The sequence below is a fragment of the Staurois parvus genome, unplaced genomic scaffold (assembly GCF_062004578.1).
Source record: "Staurois parvus isolate SC_StPar_1 unplaced genomic scaffold, SC_StPar_1.0 ptg000315l, whole genome shotgun sequence".
Taxonomy (NCBI): Eukaryota; Metazoa; Chordata; class Amphibia; order Anura; family Ranidae; genus Staurois; species Staurois parvus.
Genome location: NW_028318111.1, coordinates 2,089,707 through 2,116,506, shown reverse-complemented (window position 1 = coordinate 2,116,506; position 26,800 = coordinate 2,089,707). Strand labels below are relative to the sequence as shown.

Genomic DNA, 26,800 nt, shown 5'->3' with positions numbered 1-26,800 from the left:
TAAGGGGGGATATGATCTCCATGTATAATACATAAGGGGGGATATGATCTCCATGTATAATACATAAGGGGGGGTATGATCTCCATGTATAATACATAAGGGGGGATATGATCTCCATGTATAATACATAAGGGGGGATATGATCTCCATGTATAATACATAAGGGGGGATATGATCTCCATGTATAATACATAAGGGGGGGATATGATCTCTATGTATAATACATAAGGGGGGATATGATCTCCATGTATAATACATAAGGGGGGATATGATCTCCATGTATAATACATAAGGGGGGATATGATCTCCATGTATAATACATAAGGGGGGATATGATCTCCATGTATAATACATAAGGGGGGGATATGATCACCATGTATAATACATAAGGGGGGGATATGATCTCTATGTATAATACATAAGGGGGGATATGATCTCCATGTATAATACATAAGGGGGGATATGATCTCCATGTATAATACATAAGGGGGGATATGCTCTCCATGTATAATACATAAGGGGGGATATGATCTCCATGTATAATACATAAGGGGGGATATGATCACCATGTATAATATATAAGGGGGATATGATCTCCATGTATAATACATAAGGGGGATATGATCTCCATGTATAATACATAAGGGGGGATATGATGTTTATGTATAATACATAAGGGGGGATATGATCTCCATGTATAATACATAAGGGGGGGTATGATCTCCGTGTATAATACATAAGGGGGATATGATCTCCATGTATAATACATAAGGGGGGGATATGATCTCCATGTATAATACATAAGGGGGGATATGATCTCCATGTATAATACATAAGGGGGGTATGATCTCCGTGTATAATACATAAGGGGGGTATGATCTCCGTGTATAATACATAAGGGGGGGATATGATCTCCGTGTATAATACATAAGGGGGGATATGATCTCCATGTATAATACATAAGGGGGGGATATGATCTCCTTGTATAATACATAAGGGGGGATATGATCTCCATGTATAATACATAAGGGGGGGTATGATCTCCATGTATAATACATAAGGGGGGATATGATCTCCATGTATAATACATAAGGGGGGATATGATCTCCATGTATAATACATAAGGGGGGATATGATCTCCATGTATAATACATAAGGGGGGGATATGATCTCCTTGTATAATACATAAGGGGGGATATGATCTCCATGTATAATACATAAGGGGGGGTATGATCTCCATGTATAATACATAAGGGGGGATATGATCTCCATGTATAATACATAAGGGGGGATATGATCTCCATGTATAATACATAAGGGGGGATATGATCTCCATGTATAATACATAAGGGGGGGATATGATCTCTATGTATAATACATAAGGGGGGATATGATCTCCATGTATAATACATAAGGGGGGATATGATCTCCATGTATAATACATAAGGGGGGATATGATCTCCATGTATAATACATAAGGGGGGGATATGATCACCATGTATAATACATAAGGGGGATATGATCTCCATGTATAATACATAAGGGGGGATATGATCTCCATGTATAATACATAAGGGGGGGATATGATCACCATGTATAATACATAAGGGGGGGATATGATCTCTATGTATAATACATAAGGGGGGATATGATCTCCATGTATAATACATAAGGGGGGATATGATCTCCATGTATAATACATAAGGGGGGATATGATCTCCATGTATAATACATAAGGGGGGATATGATCTCCATGTATAATACATAAGGGGGGATATGATCACCATGTATAATATATAAGGGGGGATATGATCTCCATGTATAATACATAAGGGGGATATGATCTCCATGTATAATACATAAGGGGGGATGTGATCACCATGTATAATATATAAGGGGGGATATGATCTCCATGTATAATACATAAGGGGGATATGATCTCCATGTATAATACATAAGGGGGGATGTGATCACCATGTATAATATATAAGGGGGGATATGATCTCCATGTATAATACATAAGGGGGGATATGATCTCCATGTATAATACATAAGGGGGGATATGATCTCCATGTATAATACATAAGGGGGGATATGATCACCATGTATAATATATAAGGGGGGATATGATCTCCATGTATAATACATAAGGGGGATATGATCTCCATGTATAATACATCAGTGGTTCATATAGTGAACTCGGTGTAGAGTTATTCCCCCTGAGGTCATCACAGAGGACAAGGGGGCACTTTTTATGTCTGGAGGAAAAGAAATGTAATCTCCAAACACGGAAAGGTTTATTCACAGTAAGAGCTGTGAAAATGTGGAATAGACTCCCTCAAGAGTTGGTTCTGGCCAACTCAGTGGATTGCTTCAAAAAAGTCCTGGATTCTTAGATACACAGAATATAATTGGATACTAACATTTATAGGTAAAGTTGATCCAGGGAATATCCAATTGCCTCTCGGGGGATCAGGAAGGAATGTTTTTCCCAGCAGGAGCAAATTGGATCTTTTTTTTTTCCTTCCTCTGGATCAACTGTGAGTATAGGTTTATTACTTTTTTTTTTCTATGGTTGAACTGGATGGACTTTTGTCTTTTTTCAGCCAGACTAACTATGTAACTATGTAACTATGAACATCATATGTCTAAAACACATAATAAACAATATTATGCACTCTAATATAATATATATATTCTAGATTAGATTTATTCTATAATCACTTTTATCCCAGAACATCAGTGAAACATTTATATATAACAATCTCAGCATGGAGTGAAATATCCCAAAAAGAGACACAATACAAATTGCAAACATCTCACATAAACAGTAATGCTCTGAAACATCAAAGAATTGTCCTCTTTCCAATCTTATCTTCCTGTTCCTATATAGTTCATCCAAGTGTTTGAACCATCCCTCTACCTCAAATCAAAAATACACTCAAACTCTGTTTTCTTTTATCATGGAAAGGCAACGTTCTGTATATCTATTCCCATAAAGTATTTTCTCTGTTTTAAAACCCAATAAAAATAGTATAAAACTTTCAGTTTAATGATGTATATAATTTAGACCAGGGTGAGGAAATCAGCATGTGCACAGCAAGATATATGAAGTCCTTAGTACACACAAAACACTGCAACCGATCCACACATGAAAGTCCAGTGATCAGTGTCACATTCCTCTTAGGCATGCAAAATAGGGGAATGTGTATAAACCCACACACCCTCGAATGTGATCCTAAAATGGCTAGAATGGCCTCTCACCTCCAGCCTGCGACCCTGCAGGGCCACAGCGCTTTTGAATAGAATACCACCCCAAGGACTAGGGTGAGCTCCTCTCGATGCTGGATCTTGAAGATGTATCTACAGCTTCCACCTCTCCTCTGATGTCCTTGCGGGCCAGTAAGCCGGATGAATCCCAGCTCAGATCCCCATAAGACAAAAAGACATATCCTCCATAGTGCAAAACCGTTTATTAAAGTATTAAAAGAAACGAAGAACACACTCACATGGGCAGAGTAACATCTAGCGTTTTCCCCATATGCTGGGTGTAAGCATAGACCTCAAAAGGTGTTCCAAGATGGCGCCACGCCGGAAGTGCGTCACCACGTCAAGCCGTCGACGCGTTGCGTCACGTGACCTCGTGACTTCATCAGGACTACTGATGGTAGTCCTGATGATTTTGTGTGTACTAAGGACTTCATATATCTTGCTGTGCACATGCTGATTTCCTCACTATTTAAGGCCGCTGGCAGTAATGAGTATTCAGTTATCCCACTTGGTGATCATTTTATTATATTGTATTTATGCTTTAGCGCTACATCATTTATTTACATGTATGTGATTATTTTCTGCTTGGTATAGGATTGGATGTTAGCAGCTGCAGAATATTTGGTGTATGCCAGATAGAATTGGTGTTTGCCTACATAAGAGCGCAAAAGGATTCTTTTATTACATAATTTAGACCAGGGGTCTCCTAACATTCTAAACAAAGGGCCAGTTTGCTGTCTTTCTGACTCTAAGGAGGCCGAACTGTAGACAGTGAGAGCATCAATGGGAGTAAACAATGCCTCATCATTGGTGTCAGTGGGAGGAATAGTGCCTCATCATTGGTGTTAGTGGGAGGAATAGTGCCTCATCATTGGTATCAGTGGGAGGAATAGTGCCCCATCATTGGGATCAGTGGAAGGAATAGTGCCAAATCATTGGTATCAGTGGGAGAAATAGTGCCAAATCATTGGTATCAGTGGGAGAAATAGTGCCCCATCATTGGGATCAGTGGGAGGAATAGTGCCCCATCATTGGGATCAGTGGGAGGAATAGTGCCTCATCATTGGTGTTAGTGTGAGGAATGGTGCCCCATCATTGGTGTCAGTGTGAGGAATAGTGCCCCATCATTGGTATCAGTGGGAGGAATAGTGCCCCATCATTGGTATCAGTGGGAGGAATAGTGCCCCATCGTTGGTATCAGTGGGAGGAATAGTGCCCCATCATTGTTGTCAGTGGGAGGAATAGTGCCCCATCATTGGTATCAGTGGGAAGAATAGTGCTCCATCATTGGTATTAGTGGGAGGAATAGTGCCCATCATTGGTATCAGTGGAAGGAATAGTGCTCCATCATTGGTGTCATTGGGAGGAATAGTGCCCCATCATTGGTATCAGTGGGAGGAATAGTGCCCCATCATTGTTGTCAGTGGGAGGAATAGTGCCCCATCATTGGTATCAGTGGGAAGAATAGTGCTCCATCATTGGTATTAGTGGGAGGAATAGTGCTCCATCATTGGTATCAGTGGAAGGAATAGTGCTCCATCATTGGTGTCATTGGGAGGAATAGTGCCCCATCATTGGTGTTAGTGGGAGGAATAGTGCCCCATCATTGGTGTCAGTGGGAGGAACAGTGCTCCATCATTGGTGTCAACGGGAGGAATAGTGCCCCATCATTGGTGTCAATGGGAGGAATAGTGCTCCATCATTGGTATTAGTGGGAGGAATAGTGCCCCATCATTGGTGTTAGTGGGAGGAATAGTGCCCCATCATTGATATCCGTGGTTGGAATAGTGCCTTATTGTTGGTATCAATGACAGGAATTATGCCGTTGCTGGTGTCAGTGGAGAAATAGTGCCTTGTATCATTGGGAGGAATAGTGCTCCAAAGGCCGGATAAAGTCAAGCAAAGGGCCACATCCGTCTCCTGGGCTGCAGTTTGGAGACCACTGATCTAGACAATTGACCAGTCACGTGTGCAGACATCTGTACATCTTATCCCAGATTGCTCTGTCAGTGCCCACGGTGTGTGTACTCCTGGGCTCAGGACATATTACATTTCAAAGCTATATATTGATGATTATATGTTTATCATGTATTAATGCTCAAACCTTTCTTCCTGTCACTAAACGTTACACCATTTTTGGTAATCTGTATACATGCAAACACAAGTAGAAAGAATTGCTATTCCAAGCATATGTTTAGTTTGACATATCTGAATGGCGAGGAAGGAGGAGGCCAATTGCCGGTGCTTGTACACGGTTTCTGTTTTTCTATCCACTCTGTTTATATATATTTTTCAAATGTATTAGCACTTATTATTAAGTATACTTACATAGTTACACATAGTTACATAGTTAGTCTGGCTGAAAAAAGACAAAAGTCCAACCAGTTCAACCATAAAAAAAAAAAATTATAATCCTAAACCCACAGTAGATCCAGAGGAAGGCAAAAACTTGATCACGTGTCCATAGGTCTAGCCTACTGGTTACAATTAAAAATTGCAGATTTCTTTACTTTGCTGTAGAGAACATACATTATCCAGTGCAACAAATATTGTATGTTTTCTACACCAACATTATAAACTTGAATTTAATATATTAAATGAATTGACTAATAATATTTTATTGGTGCAGCCAAGTACCCCCATCTATTAGTATCCGTTCCGGGAGAGTCATGTGAGGATGCCCTAGATATGGAACCAATTCTGCAGTTCGGCTGCGTTGGAGTGGGCATGACGTCTGAGAAAAGTATTGAAATCTGCAACCTGTCAGTGGTATGTAATCATGCCTGTCTTCTTCTGTCTGTTTTAAAGCTAAACTCCGGGGTAAACAAATATTGTGTAAATCCATTCGCCATGTGTATTCTTCTGGAACCTTGGTATGATTTGTGTATTTCTTCCAGATCTGTGCAGTAATCCAGTGTGAGATTTTAGCTTCCTGTAATAAAGACCGCTCACTGCCGCCCTTTTTCCTGTTGCAAGGTGACTGGTCTGTCTCCGCCCCCTCCTGTTGTTTCCTGCAGGCAGCCTGTAGTGGGTGGAGCCTGTTGGATCCCTCCCACAGCTCTGCAGTCTGCACGGGCACATAGTGGTGATGTCACTGATCATTTTAAGTAATTTGTGAGTATGTAAAAGCATTTACTTCACATAAAGTGGATTTATATCCTTTGTAGCTATTGAGCAATATATTTAGATTTTATTGCCCAGTAAATCTGTTACAAACCTGGACAAATGTTGATGAAATTATTGGAGGAAGTGGTTGCCTCAAGCAAAAAACACATGTCAAAATGATCAGTGGATCCAGAGATACAGTGAGGAACAGAAGTATTTGAACACCCTGCGATTTTGCAAGTTCTCCCACTTAGAAATCATGGAGGGGTCTGACATTCACATTGTAGGTGCATTCCCACCATGAGAGACAGAATTAAAAAAAAAAAATTCAGGAAATCACATTGTATGGTTTGTAAAGAATGTATTTGTCTTGCACTGCTGAACAGAAGTATTTCAACACCTGAGAAATCAGTGTTAATATTTGGTACAGAAGCCTTTGTTTGCAATTACAGAGGTCAGACGTTTCCTGTAGTCCTTGACCAGGTTTGCACTGCAACAGGGATTTTGGCCGACTCCTCCACACAGATCTCCTCTAGATCTGTCAGGTTTCGGGGCTGTCGCTGAGCAACACGGAGTTTCAGCTCCCTCCAAAGATGTTCTATCGGATTTAGGTCTGGAGACTGGCTAGGTCACTCCAGAACCTTGATATGCTTCTTACGGAGCCACTCCTTGGTTATCCTGGCTGTGTGCTTTGGATCGTTGTCATGTTGAAAAACCCAGCCACGACCCATCTTCAATGCTCTGACTGAGGGAAGGAGGTTGTTGCTCAAAATCTCCCAATAAATGGCCCCATTCATCCTCTCCTTAATACAGTGCAGTCGTCCTGTCCCCTTCGCAGAAAAGCACCCCCAAAGCATGATGTGTCCTCCTCCATGCTTCACAGTAGGGATGGTGTTCTTGGGATGCAACTCATCCTTCTTTTTCCTCCAAACACGACAGTGAAGTTTAGAACAAAACGTTGTACTTTGGTCTCATCTGACCACATGACTTTCTCCCATGCCTCCTCTGTATCATCCAGATGGTTATTGGCAAATTCAGACGGGCCTGGACACGTGATGACTGGAGCAGGGGAACCTTCCGTGCAATGCATGATTTGAAACCATGACGGCGTAGTGTTCTACCGACAGTGACCTTTGAAACTGTGGTCCCAGCTCTCTTCATGTCATTGACCAGCTCCTTCCTTGTAGTTCTGGGCTGATTCCTCACCTTTCTTATCATCAGTGATACCCCACGAGGTGAGATCTTGCATGGAGCCCCAGTCCGAGGGAGACTGATAGTCGTCTTTAGCCTCTTCCATTTTGTAACAATTGCTCCAACAGTTGATCTATTTTCACCAAGCTGCTTGGCAATTGCCCCGTAGCCCTTTCCAGCCTTGTGGAGGTCCACAATTTTGTCTCTGGTGTCTTTTGACAGCTCTTTGGTCTTGCCCATGGTAGTAGTTGGCGTCTGACTGACTATGGGGTGGACAGGTGTCTTTAAAGAGCTCAGACAGGTGCTACTAAGTTAGATTAATGAGTGGAGTAGAGGTGGACCTTTTAAAGGCACAGTAACAGGTCTTTGAGAGCCAGAATTCTTGCTGTTTATTAGGTGTTCAAATACGTATGTTCAGCAGTGCAAGACAAAGTCTTTAAAAATCATAAAATGTGATTTCCTGAATTTTTTTTTTAAATTCTGTCTCTCAGAGTGGGAATGCACCTACAATGTGAATTTCAAACCCCTCCATGATTTCTAAGTGGGAGAACTTGCAAAATCGCAGGGTGTTCAAATACTTCTGTTCCTCACTGTATAGGCAGCTGAAGTTCTATACACATCATGTCCTTTTCTCTAAGGTGTTTCTTGGTGCTGTTTGCAGAAACGCATTACAGTCCATTTAACATGGTTTCCTCTTGGAAACATTCTCATTTATGCTTTTATTCAGCGGCTGCACTTTTGGAAAGGGTCGGGGACTTTTTTAAATGCAAAACAGTACATTTTTGGTTCAATAGACTTCAATGGAGACGCTGCAGGAAAAGCATGTAGTGCATATTGACGCATTTTTAAAGGCAAATTTGTCTTTATTACATTTTCAACAGTTTAACAATACAAGACATGAGAAAAAATTAAAACAAGTACAAGTAGACATACATAAGAAAAACCATTGCACAAAAGTGACGATGACCCATGTGAATAGGGGAAAATGGTTTCATACCAAAAAAAAAAAAAAGAAAAAAATGAAAGAATCAATAACATAATAGCATGTATTACAGAGATATGAATACATATAGTGTCGAGGAGGGCATCCCCGACGAGATGTAGGGAACAAAATGAGATAGTTCTGTATGATCAAGAATATAAATCCAAACAAAAACAGACAAAAAAAAAAGGTGGAGGGGGGGGGGGGGGAAGAAAATAGAAGGAGAAGAGAAAAAGGAGAAGTCAGTTGGAGAGATATAGAAAGATGAGAAGAGAGGGGATCGGGAGATGGGGATGGCAAAAAGCAGGACCGTGGCTGTCCTTTTCTAGGATCCCATCAGGGTGACTCCACCAGCCGCACCCGGTGCGAGCCACGAGGCCACACTGGTGGACCCCCCAGAAAAATTGAATTGGGGGAGCAAGCACAATTCTGTCAGGACCCAACAGGGGAACACATCTCACGAACCGTCGAAAAGGAGGAGAAACGGAGTCAGACCGACCACAGTAACTCATGTTTATTGTAGGTATCATTGGCAAATGCCAGCATTTCCTCCATACGCATGATATAATTGAGCACAGAAACCCACAGCGGAAGAGGTGGGGGTGGTCATTTTCCAAAAGAGGGGTATCAACTGGCGGGCCGCAGAGAGAAAAAAGCGCAATAGACTTCTCTTTTGCATTGCCAGTGAGCCGGGTAATATAAATAGTAGAGCAATCTCTGGCGAAGGGGCCAAGGACTCACCATAGACCCTGTTATACACCACAAAAACCTGTCGCCAGAATGGTTGTATTTGGTCACAATCCCACCAAATATGGAGCTGCGTACCAATAGTTTTAGTACAACGCCAGCAGAGATTGGATGCAGAGGGAAAAATTGTGTGCATGGAAAGGGGGTATTGACGCATTTTTGACGTGTTTTGCATTTTTAATAATCTGTCCAACCACAACTTGGTCAATAAAGAAAGCATCAAAAAATGCAAAAACGCATCGCAAAAAAGTACCGCAGAAACAGAGCAAAGGCAAACTGCATAGGTGTGAACCAGGCCTTTCACAGCAAGTTTGGCCCTACCTTGAGCCTTCCTATTGGTCAGTAAATCTGCCAGTAATTTTTAAGGACTGATAGGGAGGCTTAGAAGGCTTACAGATCAGTGTTTACAGAAATGCAAATAAATGTATTCCAGATATGTCTTCCTCAAAATCATTATTTCCCAATTTTTTTAAACTTTGGATTTAATACCTGTTTGGATTGATCCCAAACAGGTATTAAAATGAAAAAAATAACAGCTTTGGCTGCAATACTGCAATACAGACCTGTCACCCGCAGTACTTTTTTTTTTTTTTCGAAACCCAAGATGTTCTCTGTCTTCCAGATTAAAAAATGCCCAGTGTCCAGGTTACAAAATGCCCAGTGCCCAGGTTACAAAATGCCCAGTGTCCAGGTTACAAAATGCCCAGTGTCCAGGTTACAAAACGCCCAGTGTCCAGATTACAAAATGCCCAGTGTCCAGATTACAAAATGCCCAGTGTCCAGATTACAAAATGCCCAGTGTCCAGATTACAAAATGCCCAGTGTCCAGATTACAAAATGCCCAGTGTCCAGATTACAAAATGCCCAGTGTCCAGGTTACAAAATGCCCAGTGTCCAGCTTACAAAACGCCCAGTGTCCAGATTACAAAATACCCAGTGTCCAGATTACAAAATGCCCAGTGTCCAGATTACAAAATGCCCAGTGTCCAGATTACAAAATGCCCAGTGTCCAGGTTACAAAATGCCCAGTGTCCAGATTACAAAATGCCCAGTGTCCAGGTTACAAAATGCCCAGTGTCCACATTACAAAATGCCCAGTGTCCAGGTTACAAAATGCCCAGTGTCCATAGAATAAGTGTCACTCAACCAGGAACACTGTGAGTGCAGGCTGTCATGGCCCACTCCCATGAGGAGGTGTCAACATGGTCCTCTTCAATAACAGTATAATGAAGCTATTCTGATGCTGTTCTATTTTACACAGGTGGACGCTCCTTTCCGTATTGAGTGGGAGAAGAGGCCAGCCCACCTTGACTGTAATTTTTCTTGTGACATTCCAAGTGGAGTAGTTCCAGCCCAGGGAAAAATGAGAGTTCCGCTGCTGTTTAGTCCACACATAGTTGGCATGGAAAGTGTGGATTACTTCCATGTCATTCCAGTTGGGAATCTCACAAAGTCAGTGTTAAAGGTTTCTGGGACTTGTAAAGGTATGTATTTTCCTTAGCGCAATTCTCACTTCTTAAGAACGCATTCAGTAACAACAATAGATCCCATACTGGAGTCCCAGCAGAATCTTTGTACTTTGCACATAAAGGGAATATGCCCACTTGGTACTGAAGGTCAAAATGTTCATTGATAGACCAACATTAATACACTATAAGAGTTCATGTACACGGGGCGTTTGGAAAACACTTCTGAACTATGGAAACTGACTGCTGGAAAACGTAGGTTAAAAAACGTCTGTTTAGCCGCGTTTGCATACCGCGTTTATGCGTGTTTTCGTTTAGAAGCGTTTTTTAAAGATAACCTCAGGAGACCTTCCGAAATGCCCAGAATGCACTGGAAAATAGTAAAAAATTAACTATTTCAGATATTTTGAGAGAAATAGAGAGAGCAGAAGTAGAGAGAGCAGTATGTGTTGAGATGACCTGTCTTTTCTGGTTGTAATCACTATGGATCCCATCATGAGCATAATGCGGCGGGTTCTACCATTTATTCCTTCACGCAAAACCTGGAACTGACTGCGCTGGTGTACCGGTTTATTTACAGTTGCAAGAAAAAGTATGTGAACCCCTTGGGATTACGTGGAGTTTTGCATGAATTGGGCATAAAATGTGCTCTGAACGTCATCTAAGTCATAACAATAGAAGAACACAGTCTGCTGAACATAATACTACACAAACATTAGATGTTGCCATGGTTTAATTGCACATAACATGTAAACATTCACAGTGCAGGGAAGAAAAAGTATGTGAGGCCCTAGCTTAATGACTTCTCCCAGAGCTAATTGGAGCCAGGAGTGAGCCAACCTTGACTCCAATCAGTGTGATGATATTGGATGTGTTCCTGACAGCTGTCCTGCCCTTAAAAAACACACACCTGTTTTGGATTTACTGGTTTCAAGAAGCACTGTCTGATGTGAACCATGCCTCGCAGAAAAGAGCTCTGAGAAGACCTACGATCAAGAATTGTTGACTTGCATGAAGCTGGAAAGGGTTACAAAACTATCTCCAAAAGCCTTGATGTTCATGTGTCCACGGTAAGACAGACTGTCTACAAATGGAGAAAGTTCCCGAATCGCAGGCAGTAAAAAATTATACCAGGATCATGGTTGCAGCTTCAACCATGATCCTTGTATAACCACTTCAATACAAAGCTGTGTATATATATATATATATATATATATATATATATATATATATATATATATATGTATGCCGGTATTGAAGAGGTTAAAACATTTTTGACCGGTAAAAAAAAGAAAATAACCTTAAACATAATTTTAATCAATTAGGATAATTTAAATATGTAATTATTTTCTTCGGTCATTTAATTATTTTAAGCTACAAATGAGCCTCCTCTCTCCGCAGCTCCTTTATACCACCAGCTGGGGAGAGAATAACCTCACTCTTTTGTTTAACAAATACTAGTTTTATTAGGCCCAGTTGATAGTGATAGGTATCTGTTGTTACAGTTTATTCTTTCAATAACCTCAATATCTTCTTCCAGGACCCAAGGTGTCTCTGCAGACATCACTTCTAAATTTCGGTTTGGTGAATTTGGGGGAGAAGATCCTGCGTACCCTGGAAATAACGAATTCTTCAGATGTTCCAGCACCCTTTCAGTTTGATATTGATTCCAGCAAAAGCATTTTTTCCTTTGACCGGCTATCTGGAACGCTGAGCCCTGGAGAGACGCGGAGTGTGAAGATTACCTTCTCTCCAATTCATCCAATTCCTCATAATCGAAGAGTCGCCTGCCTTCTCCACCATCAGGTCAGACACCTGTAATTAGCAGGCTTGGCTAGACAAATTAAAGGGAAGCTATAATTCTGGGCCAGTTGTAATACGTTTCTAATTGTTGTTTTACAGTATGCGTTTTTTGTTTTATTGTTTAAATACAATCTTTGTTTTACAATTAAACATTAATACACAACAAAGGTTTTTCATAGTATTATGGAATAGCTTAAGAATCAGCCATGCAAATGATGCCTGCTTTAAGCCCTGGTTCACATATATGCGGCCGGGCGGGCGGGCCGCGTTTTGCGCGGGCACAAGAGCCCATTTATTTGAATGGACTCCCGTGCCCCGTGACATGCAGAGAAGAAGTCCCTGCACTTCTTCTGAAAACACAGCCCACACAGGAACCTCGGTTCTCAGTACGGTTGTGTTTTTCAGTGCGGGCGGCGTGCCATTAGAATTAATGGCACCCGCTCCGCGGGTCCACATTCCTCTGTGTGGGTGGTGCGGCTGCATGGATTTTTGTGCGGATCCACAGCGGCACCACCCGCACAGATGTGAACCTAGCCTTAAGCTGTTTTTTTCTGACTGAACCTCTGATGAGGGAGGAATCACTGTAATGAATCCCTGCTTTGACTAATGCCATTGTTTGTGAAAAGTTAGGCTTATGCTATTAGATTCCGTAAGCAAAATGCTGTACATCAAAGAAGCAAAGGAAGAGCATGGGAACATGAACAGGAGCCTAAAGCATAAAGGGAGAACTTAAAATGACATGTAATATTTTATATTTACAACTTCAGCCTCCCCCTTCACTCCCTGTAGACCCATGAAGCTGAACTGCAGATATAAAAGATGTATTATTGCAATGCTTTTTTCTTTATTACACTGTTAGACTGGTAGAGAGGGGAGAAGTACAAGGTGCCTTTCACTTGTGCTGCAGTGCTAATAATGGACATGCTGATAGGGGGAGAAAGCAAAGCGACATAGAGATGAGCTCTTCAGTCCTTTACTTCTCTTTGGAAGGCAAACAGCTATTGTGGATGCATTTAATCTGTGTATTTAGCTGTATGACTGGAGTTCTGTCCAGGCAACTTATCCTAAGGGAAATGTGAAAGACAGCCATTTCTCTCCTCCTGAAAATGCTAGTTGCTTGACTGTTATGCTGACTCGGGTTCCAATATATTCTCAGGCAATGACCCAGACTGGGGTGTGGTTGCGCTTACAACTGTAAACTTTGCAACCTAGATAACTATGTAACATGTTCTTGTGTTCTAGGATCCTTTGTTTGTGGACCTGATTGGCACTTGTCACTCGGACACGGAGAAGCCGGCCATTGTACTTCCTAAGCATTTGTCCCTTTACAGAACAAACATGACACGGGGGCTGACAATCTACCCACCTGATATCCTGGATGCCATGATAGAGGAAAACAAACTAAGCACGGATAGTGAGGGGGCTCTGGTTCTTCACGAACAGGTCTGGACTCTGACAAAAGTACACACGAATATCCAGGATCACAAATCTGTTCATAACATTCCTTCTTTTTCTTCTTTCCTGAGCTTTACTTCTATTTGTTTCTGGAGTGTGTGTAACACTATATGTATAACTGAAAACAAAACTTTTTATTTTTGGTTTTGGATAGAGTGGAGATGGATTAGAACACCTGCCAGGTTTTTATTGCTGTCTGTGATCCACCCTCTCTATTCCCTCACTTTTTTCCTATCACTCCCTGTTTTGGCTATAGGACAGGAAGTGAGGGGAAATCTTCTCAATGGGACACATATGGCAAAAAAAAAAAAAAACCTGATAGGGGTTATAACCCTCCTTTACCTTATCCAAAATGTTAAAATACAGGTGAAACTCGAAAAATCAGAATATCGTGCAAAAGTCCATTTATTTCAGCAATGCAACTTAAAAGGTGAAACTAATATATGAGATAGACTCATTACATGCAAAGCAAGATAGTTCAAGCTGCGATTTGTCATCATTTTGATGATTATGGCTTACAGCTCATGAAAACCCCAAATCCACAATCTCAGAAAATGAGAATATTGTGAAAAGGTGCAATATTCTCGGCTCAAAGTGTCCCACTCTAATCAGCTAATTAAGCCATAACACCTGCAAAGGGTTCCTGAGCCTTTAAATGGTCAGTCTGGTTCAGTAGGAATCACAATCATGGGAAAGACTGCTGACCTGACAGTTGTGCAGAAAACCATCATTGACACCCTCCATAAGGAGGGAAAGCCTCAAAAGGTAATTGCAAAAGAAGTTGGATGTTCCCAAAGTGCTGTATCAAAGCACATTAATAGAAAGTTATGTGGAAGGGAAAAGTGTGGAAGAAAAAGGTGCACAAGCAGCCGGGATGACCGCAGCCTGGAGAGGATTGTCAGGAAAAGGACATTCAAAAGTGTTGGGGACTTTCACAAGGAGTGGACTGAGGCTGGAGTCAGTGCATCAAGAGCCACGACACACAGACGGATCCTGGACATGGGCTTCAAATGTCGTATTCTTGTCAAACCGCTCCTGAACAACAAACAACGTCAGAAGCGTCTTACCTGGGCTAGAGAAAAACAGACCTGGTCTGTTGCTCAGTGGTCCAAAGTCCTCTTTTCTGATGAGAGCAACTTTTGCATACGGACCCCAAGTATGGAGGAAGAATGGAGAGGCCCAAGGACCCCGAGTATGGAGGAAGAATGGAGAGGCCCAAGGACCCCGAGTATGGAGGAAGAATGGAGAGACACACACTGCAAGATGCTTGAAGTCCAGTGTGAAGTTTCCACAGTCTGTGTTGATTTGGGGAGCCATGTCATCTGCTGGTGTTGGTCCACTGTGCTTCATTAAGTCCAGGATCAACGCAGCCGTCTACCAGGAGATTTTGGAGCACTTCATGCTTCCTTCCGCAGATGAGCTTTATGGGGATGCTGACTTCATTTTCCAGCAGGACTTGGCACCTGCCCACACTGCCAAAAGCACCAAAACCTGGTTCAATGACCGTGGGATTATGGTGCTTGATTGGCCAGCAAACTCGCCTGACCTGAACCCCATAGAGAATCTATGGGGCATTGCCAAGAGAAAGATGAGAGACATGAGACCGAACAATGCAGAAGAGCTAAAGGCCGCTATTGAAGCATCCTGGTCTTCCATAACACCTCAGCAGTGCCACAGGCTGATAGCTTCCATGCCACGCCGCATTGAGGCAGTAATTGCTGCAAAAGGGGCCCAAACCAAGTACTGAGTACATATGCATGCTTATACTTTTCAGAGGTCCGATATTGTTCTATGTACAATCCTTGTTTCATTGATTGCATGTAATATTCTCATTTTTTGAGATTGTGGATTTGGGGTTTTCATGAGCTGTAAGCCATAATCATCACAATGATGACAAATCACGGCTTGAACTATCTTGCTTTGCATGTAATGAGTCTATCTCATATATTAGTTTCACCTTTTAAGTTGCATTACTGAAATAAATGGACTTTTGCACGACATTCTGATTTTTCGAGTTTCACCTGTATTGCCTTTAGTTCTACTTTAAAGTAGGCATGTAAACCACAAGAAAAATTGCCCAACTTCTCCTGGTTGCCACCTGGTTCCTGGTCATTATATGTCATTACAACAACATGCCTGCAGTGGGTGGATATATTCAATGTTCTTCCTTAGTCTTAACCTCCAGCCCTATAGTAGAAGTACTTCTACAGAGCGGTACGTATATATACGTGATTGGCATTCCCGGGTAGGGGGCGCGCGCCGCCCTACCGACGCCACTTTTGGCGGACTGTGGCCCGCGGGGGTGTAGAGAATATCTTGGTGTCAGTGGGAATAAACAGTGTTCCATCTTTGGTGTCAGTGGGAGGAATAGTGCCTCATTGTTGGTGTAGTGGGAGGAATAGTGCCCCATCTTGGTTTCATTGGGAGGCATAGTGCCTTGTTGTCAGTTGTCAGTGTCATTGGCAGGCATTATACCCCACTGTTGTTGATACTGAGGGGAATAATGACCCAAGGGCCAGATAAAAGCAAGCAAAGGGTACCAGTTTGGAGACAACTGCCATAGATCAATATTATATCTGCATACAAAAAAGAAGAAACATAGCCATTATGATCTCATGTTTATTTAAAGCATTGACTAACACCATAGGGGAGATTTACTAAAACTGGAGCACTGAGAATCTGGTGCAGCTGTACATGGCAGCCAATCGGCTTCTAACGTCAGCTTGTTCAGTTAAGCTTTGACGATAAAACCTGGAAGCTGATTGGTTTCTATGTAGAGCTGCATCAGATTTTACACTCTCCAGTTTTAGTAAAACTCTCCATGTGTCTATACAAACATTATATTTGTAAAGGGACACTCCATAAACATAATTTTTACTGAATTTGATCTGAAAGTAATAAAAGTAAATGGATTTTTTTGTTATTTCCAGACTGAGGGTACTCCTGAGATACACCCCTTTCCTGATGCCGTAACTGAATATTTCAATGATGACTTCAATCGTGAGGATTCTATATTGTTATCACATATTACAGCCAGCACCAGAAACTTTGATTTTGGTCGATGTGTAGGACGCACGGAAGAAACGCCACCTGAACCTCTTCCTCTGTCCCTGACCAATCATACTACGGGGAAAGTGACTGTTATGTGGACCTGCAAACCTCACAGCCCATTTCGGGTCACCCCAGAGGTCACCGACATCCCACCTCTGAAATCCACCGCCTTCAGAGTGGTCTTCCAACCCTCACAGATTAATACCTTGTATGAGGCAGAATTGGAGGGCTTCATCTTCTACAAGGTGAACTGATGAGCGAGACAGAGGAACAAAAAAAAGAACTTAAAGTGTTACTAAACCCACAACAGTACAATCAGTCTGTATATGCAGTAAAGAAGCATGCTTTACTGCATATACAGACTTTGATTTTGGTTGAAGTGTAGGACGCATGGAAGAAACGCCACCTGAACCTCTTCCTTTGTCCCTGACCAATCATACTAAGGCAGCGGTTCTCAGCCTGTGGGTCACGACCCCTTTGGGGGTTAGACGACCCTTTCACAGGGGTCACTTAAGACCATCGAAAAACACATATTTCTGATGGTCTTAGGAACCGAGACACCGCTCCTCTATCCGTCTCCAGGCGGGTCTACCCACATGCAGATTCGCCCACATACGAGTACCTGGCGTGATGACATCATCGCACCAATCCCGTCACATACACCCCGTACAAATTCAGGTGTATGTGACAGGGTTGGCGCCATAATGTACTTATGTGGACCAGTCACATGTGTGTAAAGAGCAGCTACTGTGTAGAAAGCAGCTGCTGTGTTGAAAGCAGCTACTCTGTTAAAAGCAGCTACTGTGTTGAAAGCAGCAGTATTGGAGGTAAAATGACACTCTTGAATTATAATTACTGGGTAAATGTAAAATTATGAAAATACATCCTGCATATCAGATATTTACATTACGATTCATAATAGTAGCAAAATTACAGTTATGAAGTAGCAACGAAAATAATTTTATGGTTGGGGGTCACCACAACATGAGGAACTGTATTAAAGGGTCGCGGCATTAGGAAGGTTGAGAACCACTGTATTAAGGAGAAAGTGACTGTTATGTGGACCTGCAAACCTCACAGCCCATTCCGGGTCACCCCAGAGGTCACCGACATCCCACCTCTGAAATCCACCGCCTTCAGAGTAGTCTTCCAACCCTCACAGATTAATACCTTGTATGAGACAGAATTGAGGTGAGCTGATGAGCGAGACAGAGGGACAAAAAAAGAACTTAAAGTGTTACTAAACCCACAACAGTACAATCAGTCTGTAGATGCAGTAAAGCGTGCTTGTTATACTCACTGCAGAGCCTAAGGGGTTAATCCTCTGCATTATCAGATATACAGGAATTTCATCCCATCTGATTCCTCACATCCTCTCTTAATTATTTATCGCCTCCCATGTGTGTATGTGTGTGGTTGTATGAGCAGCTGCTTAGGTGGCCAGACATTGTTGTCTTTTTAATTTGGTGAAGCTATGGTGGTGGTTTGCTCAGCTTCTGTGTACTATTTGTGCTAAGCATAATTGTTTTTCCAATAAAATGGCTCTTATCCCTTCTGATGATGTACGTGTGATACGAAACGCGCGTCAAGGAGGAGCCCCTGCTAGCCGTGACGTCAAGCCGCTGGATCCAGGAGGTCCGGGGGCCACCCACCCATACCAGCTGCACTTAACTCCCCAGGACCACAAGGTGATTATCCCAGGGCCCAGAGTCACATTCAGCTGATCCTGTTTGGAGCCAGGTCTACTTTAGGGGACCCCCAGATGCGGCACCCCCATCACGGAGTCATTTCGAGCTTCATTCCATCCATTAATTGAGGGACCTTTGGTGTATATGACACAAATGCGCAATTAAATTATGCCTCTGGTGAGTGTGCTATTTACTCATTTTTTCCTTTTGATTGAGCTGCATGGTCCCATATGAAACTACCTTCTGGGGGGAACCTCTTTCCCCCATGCATATGTGTCCTGGATTTAGTAACACTTTAAGCAGAATAAACTCAAAAATTCATATGTTTTAAAGTGATGAAAAAAATCTTAATAAAAAAGGCAGATTTTGCTGCCGTTGTCACCTTCAGCCAGGAGCTGTCCCTCTCAGTAATTCCTTTCTGTCACTAGATGTCTTCAGCGATCCTGGTTGAATTACACTGGCTGGCAGTTCCTCTGGGCCTAGGTTGTCCTGGACAGACCACCTGAAATGATATCATCAAGGCTGCTATTGGAAATCATGGGGCCCCATACAGCCTACCTAACGGGGCCCATTCGACCCCACCCTTGGCCCTGCCCCTGGTCCCTCCCCTGACCCCGCCTATTCAGTTTGTGTCTGCGTACACCGCACAGCAGACAGGAGTGGACTTGTGAGGGCATGAAGCTGATTGGCTCCCATGCACAGCTGCACCAGATTCTGAGTGATCCAGCTTTAGTAAATCTCCCCCAATGTGACAGAGCCGTAGATCGCCTGCTGTGCTGTGTGATTATCCTAATGCTGATGATCATAAGACTTAGTGAAGATTCTGGGGACTCTATCCAGATGTCACTCACTGCGTGTTGCACTGCTGCCCCTCCAGCCGCCGGGATTCGTGCTGCTGCTCCCTGTCAATGTCAGTAGCCTCACATCAGTCTTGGCCCCTGTCCTTATGGAACTGAGCATGTGCATGAGATCACTCCGCCGGGGATGGCAGCCGGCTGGAATTATTTTGAGCAACGCAGGTTACGGCACTGGATTTGGTACCTGTGTCTCAAAAATTATTAAAAGTCCCTGCAATGCTTCCATTTCTTGGGCCCCTCTGCTGACCTGATGTCAGAGTCATGTCAGAGTTTACTGAGCTTCAAAGAGGGCAAATTGTTGGTGCCTTCTTAGCTGGTGCCTCTGGGACTGAAGTTGGCAATTTATTTTCCGTGTCGTGAGGTCCAGTATCAAAGGTTATGACGGCATATACAGTTTCTGGCAAAACGTCGTCTGACAAGCGTAAGCTCGGTCGCCGTTGTCAACTGACTGAAAGAGACAAAAGGACATTGCGCAGGATTGTGACCCGGAATAGGAAAACAACTGCTGCAAAAGTGACCGCAGAGCTCAATCTCAGTCTTCACTAGACTCAGTTGTCACGGGACTAAGATTGAGCTCTGCAGTCAACAGGATTGTGAGAAAAAGAAAAACAGTGCAAGGAGCCATAAACATAAATTTACTACACTATTAGAATTTTTTGCTTGGGCTCGGTTTATTGCGAGGCCCCCCCTTCAAGGTGAATTATTTTCTTGCTCCATGCTCGTTACTGAGAGTGATCCCCCTGCTGGTTGATTCTGATACCTGTTACCTGGAGAGTGATCCCCCTGTTGGATGGATGAGTGTTCCTGACCCCTGGAGAGTGATGACCATTTGATTACCTGTCTTTCGGTTGGTTTGCCAGATGGTCCTTTGATTCTCACCTTTCCATATCCAGAGGACCAGGAGTGGTCAAATTACACAAATGCGCATAACATTGTGCTGTCTGGTTAGTGCAATGTATACTCATTCATTATCACTGGAGTCACGGATTTCACCATATTATTGAGCTTTGGACTTACCGTATTTTGCGCTCCATAAGACGCACTTTTTTCCCCCCAAAAAAGGGGGGAAAATGTCAGTGCGTCTTATGGAGCGAATATGGAGCAGCCGGTCCGGTATTTCCACCGCCGCCGTATCAGAATACCGGGCCGGCCGCTCAGACCTTATGGAGATGACTGCTGACCTTTGGGGAGGGGGGGGAGCGGGTACCTGAATTTGACAGGTACCCGCTCTTACTTCCGCGGAGTTGTTCTTTGATCTTACCTGTTCCTCTATCCAGCGGCACGCTGTCTTCCCGGCTTCTGTAGTGTGGGCACTGGGCATGACAGTCGGGTGCCAAGTGCGCATGCGCAAGAAGCGGTGCTTTTTGTGAATGGTAAGGCGGTACCTGGGACACATGACAGATCCCAGAAGCCGCCGGACCAATCACAAAGCGCAAGTGCTTCTCGCCCATGCGCACTGGGCACCCGTCTGTCATGCCGAGCGCCGACACTACAGAAGTCGGGAAGACAGCGTGCCGCTGGATAGAGGAACAGGTAAGATCAAAGAACAACTCCGCGGAAGTAAGAGCGGGTACCTGTCAAATTCAGGTACCCGCTCCCCCCCTCCCCAAAGGTCAGCAGTCATCTCCTTTACTGTCCACAGTCTCTGGTCATCCCTGTGCTGTCCGCAGTCACTGGTCATCTCCTGTACTGTGTCCGCAGTCTCTGGTCATCTCCTGTACTGTGTCTGCAGTCTCTGGTCATCCCTGTACTGTGTCTGTAGTCCATTAGTTCAGAATTTTTTTCCCCTGTTTTCTGCCTCTAAAACCTAGGTGCGTCTTATGGAGCGAAAAATACGGTATATGTCATTTTCCACTATTTATCAATAATTTATGTCACTTCTTGCACAGTTAACGTCCTAAGACGTTCTTCTCACTGTCATTTATTTAAGCGCTCCACAGCGCATGTGTGGATTTTGGAATTTTTGCACTCAATATTTATTAGGATTTCAGCACTGCACTTATTTATCAGTGCAAGGAGCCAGTCGATTCATGTACTGACAAAAAGCGAGCTTATAGAAGGACAAAGTAGAGTGACAGAGAGATGAGCTCATCATTTTACTGATTCTCCTTTCCCTGTTCAGTCACAAGCTGGGATGGGTACAGGAAAACCTGGGCTCAGAGGAAATAGGTTGAGTGAGCTGTCTGCCAGTCTTTGAGTTGGATCATTCAGCATAATTTAACCCACTTTCTCTGAGCCCAGGCTGTCAAAGACCCACCTCCTTGGGTGATGGCATTGGTGTGAGGTCCTAACAGGGCGTTTCAGGTGTTTATTTTTTTTCCTAACTATACAATGAATAAGGAAAATATATACAACACTACTACATGTTCCTGTTGATTGATTTGGGTACCATCATCATTTATATCTTGAGGATGAATCTTTATCCACAGGTTCTGCGGAATTATCGCAATGTAAAAGACGCCACTGTGTGCCCCCCTTGGTGCATTACCCTACGGGTGAGAGGCCACACCTTTGAGTTAGGACAGGAGCACTTTGTACCCAGCTGTGTTCTGGATTCTCCTCGTATGGTAAGAACTTTAACAATCACTTTGAGGAAAATGTTATACTGTAAGTTTGATGTATTAAAGGCAAATAGACTGCAAGTGCAGTTGCTCTACAGCTTAGTAAATGAGGGGAAGCTCCGCTGACTTCCATCATCCCATCATGCACAAGAAAAAAATTCTGTTTTTTTATTCTCTTTGCATGTGATTGGGTATTCTTTACAAAGTACTAAAAACTAAAACTTTTTTTGGTTTTGGTTTCATCACTTTTTGTATTTGGACACAAATGTTATATTTTTTTTTTCATTTTGGTGGTTTTGGACATTTATTTTATAACTACAGAATTTATTATGATTTGTGTATGATTATTTTTGATTCATTTCATGCTTTGCGCTGTATTATTGTTTCACTGATTCTTTACAAAGTGAAGCTTCACCTCATTTACTAAGTTCTGCAGCAACTGCACTTGCAGAGTGCAACATCTGTTTGACTTTAGTAAATCAACCCCATTGTGTTACTACTACATCCACTTTAACCCCCCTGGCGGTATTCCCGAGTGTAGCTCAGGGTAAAATTTCAGTACCAAGAGCGGTAACCCCGAGCTACACTCAGGCTTACCATGCGGCGTTGCTCAGGGAGTCCCTGCAGCACTTACCTTGTCCTTCGCTCCCGCGATGTGTCCCCTGCAGCGTCCCCGGCCATCTCCTCCGGCCAATGCCGGCATCCAGCTTCCGTGTTCCAGTCCCTGTGACATCGGGACGTACGGGCGCCGGAACCGGAGGCAAATTTGAAATTTTTTTAAAATTTCATTTTTTTAAAAATGATTATTATATAGTAAAACATTGCTGTTTCAATGCATTTCACATATATTTTGTCCCTACTGCTTTGTCCGGCGCCCTGCCTGCATTTTTACTGTTCTTTCTGCCTGGAAACTGAGAAACGTCCATGGCGTCCAAAAAGCGTCCCTTTACGTCAAAAGCGGTTTTAGACCGGCTAGAGAACAGCGATAGTAAATCAGAACCACTTGCAGAATTGAGTGATAATGATTCGTGGGGGAAATTCCTCATCAGACACTGAAAACGATTTTGCGACTTTGCTCAGCAATGTGCGAATTTGCCTCTGTATTTCAAATTTCAGTGTTTTTGGTTTGATTATATTATTGAATTAAATTTATTATTATTATATTATTATTTTTATGATTATTTATTAAATTATAATTTATGATTTCGTGTTTCAAGTTTTATTATATCCGGAATGTTTACTAGACTCTTGTTCGGACAGATTTCAGTGAGTTATTCCTAAAAATTACAGCCTACAATAAAAAACTACATATTTCCATGCACAAAAATGGTACCGCTTTCAGCACAAAAAATCGGAAATAATCAGACCGCCGAGGAGGTTAAAGGATAAGTTCACCCTTTAACCAAAAAATAAATATTGCAGATAAAAAATGTACATTAATTATTTTTGGTTGCAGGAGCCTGTAAAGCATTGCACCAGTGATCAGCAGATTGCTGGCGCCATGCAGGTCTCCTGCAGACCTGTCAGTATATCTGCATGCCCGTACGTGATGTATGAGCAAGCAGATATACTGACAGGAAGGTTCCATTAACTACCACGACGCTCCCCAGCGATGTGGTAGTTCATTGAGAACTACAAGCTGACAGCCGCTAAGGTTGTTGGGACTTGTAGTTCATTCATTCACAAAACACTGTGAATGAATGATACGGCTGTGTCAGCAGAACCCTGCACAGCTGCGCTGTTTTTAAAAAGTGAGGGGGAACTTATCCTTTTAAGTATAACTAAAGGCAAAAGTTTTGTTTCCTAGTTTTTGGATAGAGCGGGGAGGGATTAAAACACTTTTCAGGTTTTTATTGCTGTCCGTGTCCCTGTTAGGGAGATTCACTCTCTGTATTTGTCCTGTTTACCATTATCACTGAAACCGAAAGATACTGTAGCAGTCTTCCATTGGGGACCACTAGTTCTGGTGACCACCAGGGATTCCTGCACTTTGGAGGGATTTCCTCTCACTTCCTCTTTTGGCTATGGAACAGGAAATAAAGTGAAATCTCCCCAATGCGACGCAGATGCCAGAAAATGGCAGGCAGGGGTTATAACTTTACTCTAATTTTGGTCACCATACAGGGATAGAGGAGAAATCTTCCAAAGGTGACACTAGTTCTAGTGAACCTAGTTACTGCCAGGGATTCCCTTCACTTTGGAGTTGGATTGAAACATGCTTGGGATAAATGCAGATTTGTGCTCAACTGAAAAAAAGTAAAAAAATGGGGGAGGGGTGTTATATAGAGGTATGGGGGGTATAATATGCGGGACGGGTGTTGTATAGAGGTATATTATGGGGGAGGATTGTGATATAGAGACAAAAATTGGGGAGGAGTGTTATATAGAGGTATGGGGGGGGGGGGGGTATAATATGGGGGAGGGGTGTTATATAGAGTTATGGGGTAAGGGTGGTAGATAGAGGTATGGGGGATATATTAGGGGGGAGGGTGTTAGATAGAGGAATGGGAGTATAATATGGAGGCGGGGTGTTATATAGAGGTATAATATGGATGAAGGGTTTTGTATAGAGGTATGGGGGGTAATATACGGAGGAGGGGTGTTATATAGAGGTATATTATGGGAGAGGGTTGTGATATAGAGACATAAAATGGGGGAAGAGTGTTATATAGAGGTACGGGGGTATAATATGGGGGAAGGGTTTTATGTGGAGGTATGAGGGATATAATATGGAAGAGACATGTTATGTAGAGGTATAATGTGGATGAGGGGTGTTATAAAGAGGTATGAAGGGTATAACGTGGGGAGATGTGTTACATAGAGTTATGGGGTGGCTATAATATGGCGGAAGGGTGTTATGTAGAAGAATAGGGGTACAATATGGACGAGGGGTGTTATATAGAGGTATAATATGGATGAAGGGTGTTGTATAGAGGTATGGGGGTAATATACGGAGGAGGGGTGTTATATAGAGGTATATTATGGGGAGGGTTATGATACAGAGACATAAAATGGGGGAGGAGTGTTATATAGAGGTACGGGGGTATAATATGGGGGAAGGGCTTTATGTAGAGGTATGAGGAGTATAATATGGAGGAGACATGTTATGTAGAGGTATAATGTGGATGAGGGGTGTTAAAAAAGAGGTATGAAGGGTATAATGTGGGGAGATGTGTTACATAGCATTATGGGGTGGCTATAATATGGAGGAAAGGTGTTATATAGAGGTTTATGGGGGTATAATAGGGGGGAGGGATGTTATATAAAGGTATAATATGGATGAAGGGTGTTGTATAGAGGTATGGGGGGTAATATATGGGGGAGGGGTGTTATATAAAGGTATAATATGGATGAAGGGTGTTGTATAGAGGTATGGGGGGTAATATATGGGGGAGGGGTGTTATATAGAGGTATATTATGGGGGAGGGTTATGATATAGAGACATAAAATGGGGGAGGAGTGTTATATAGAGGTACGGGGGTGTAATATGGGGGAAGGGTTTTATGTAGAGGTATGAGGAGTATAATATGGAGGAGACATGTTATATAGAGGTATAATGTGGATGAGGGGTGTTATAAAGAGGTATGAAGGGTATAATGTGGGGAGATGTGTTACATAGCGTTATGGGGTGGCTACAATATGGATGAAGGGTGTTATATAGAGGTTTATGGGGTATAATAGGGGGGAGGGATGGTATATAAAGGTATAATATGGATGAAGGGTGTTGTATAGAGGTATGGGGGGGGATAATACATATTGTATATATAAACAAAAATGATGCAGACTTGATGGACCAGTTGGTCTTTTTCTGCAGTCATTCTTCTTTGTTTTTCTGTTTGAATGGATTTCTTGTCACTTCCTATTTGGCTATGGGATAGGAGGAGGAAAATGGAGGAAAATCTCCCCAATGGGACACAGATGGGAAAAAAACCTGACAGGGATTATAGCCCTCCCTTACTACAGGTGAATCTCAAAAAATTAGAATATCGTGCAAAAGTTCATTTATTTCAGTAATACAACTTAAAAGGTGAAACTAATATATGAGATAGACTCATTACATGCAAAGCAAGATAGTTCAAGCCGTGATTTGTCATCATTGTGATGATTATGGTTTACAGCTCATGAAAACCCCAAATCCACAATCTCAGAAAATGAGAATATTCCATGCAACCAATAAAACAAGGATTGTACATAGAACAATATCGGACCTCTGAAAAGTAGAAGCTGCATATGTACTCAGTACTTGGTTTGGGCCCCTTTTGCAGCAATTACTGCCTCAATGCGGCATGGCATGGAAGCTATCAGCCTGTGGCACTGCTAAGGTGTTATGGAAGACCAGGATGCTTCAATAGCGGCCATCAGCTCTTCTGCATTGTTCGGTCTCATGTCTCTCATCTTTCTCTATGGGGTTCAGGTCAGGCGAGTTTGCACAGACATATACTGGGGCCAGTTTAGACAGAAGCCACCTAATCTACCAGAATGCCTGGAAACCAGAGTACCCCAAGGAAACCCATGCAGGCACAGAGAGAACATGCAATCTCCAAGCTGATAGTGATTCTAACCAAGGACCCCAGTGCTGCAAGGCAGAAGTGTTGACAGCAAAGCCACTGTGCTGCTCTGATAT

General features: G+C 42.7%; 1 protein-coding gene across 1 annotated transcript in view; it reads left to right on the top strand.

Moving 5' to 3' along the window:
• The window catches only part of CFAP65 (cilia and flagella associated protein 65), a 133,425-nt gene that overhangs the window by 29,583 nt on the left and 77,042 nt on the right, over window positions 1-26,800 (top strand). Inside the window, exons 7-12 of the mRNA XM_089683579.1 lie at window positions 5,900-6,039; window positions 10,557-10,779; window positions 12,302-12,567; window positions 13,807-14,007; window positions 16,950-17,315; window positions 22,045-22,182. Coding sequence (XP_089539705.1) covers window positions 5,900-6,039; window positions 10,557-10,779; window positions 12,302-12,567; window positions 13,807-14,007; window positions 16,950-17,315; window positions 22,045-22,182 — 1,334 coding nt within the window. The remainder of the gene's footprint in view (window positions 1-5,899; window positions 6,040-10,556; window positions 10,780-12,301; window positions 12,568-13,806; window positions 14,008-16,949; window positions 17,316-22,044; window positions 22,183-26,800) is intronic.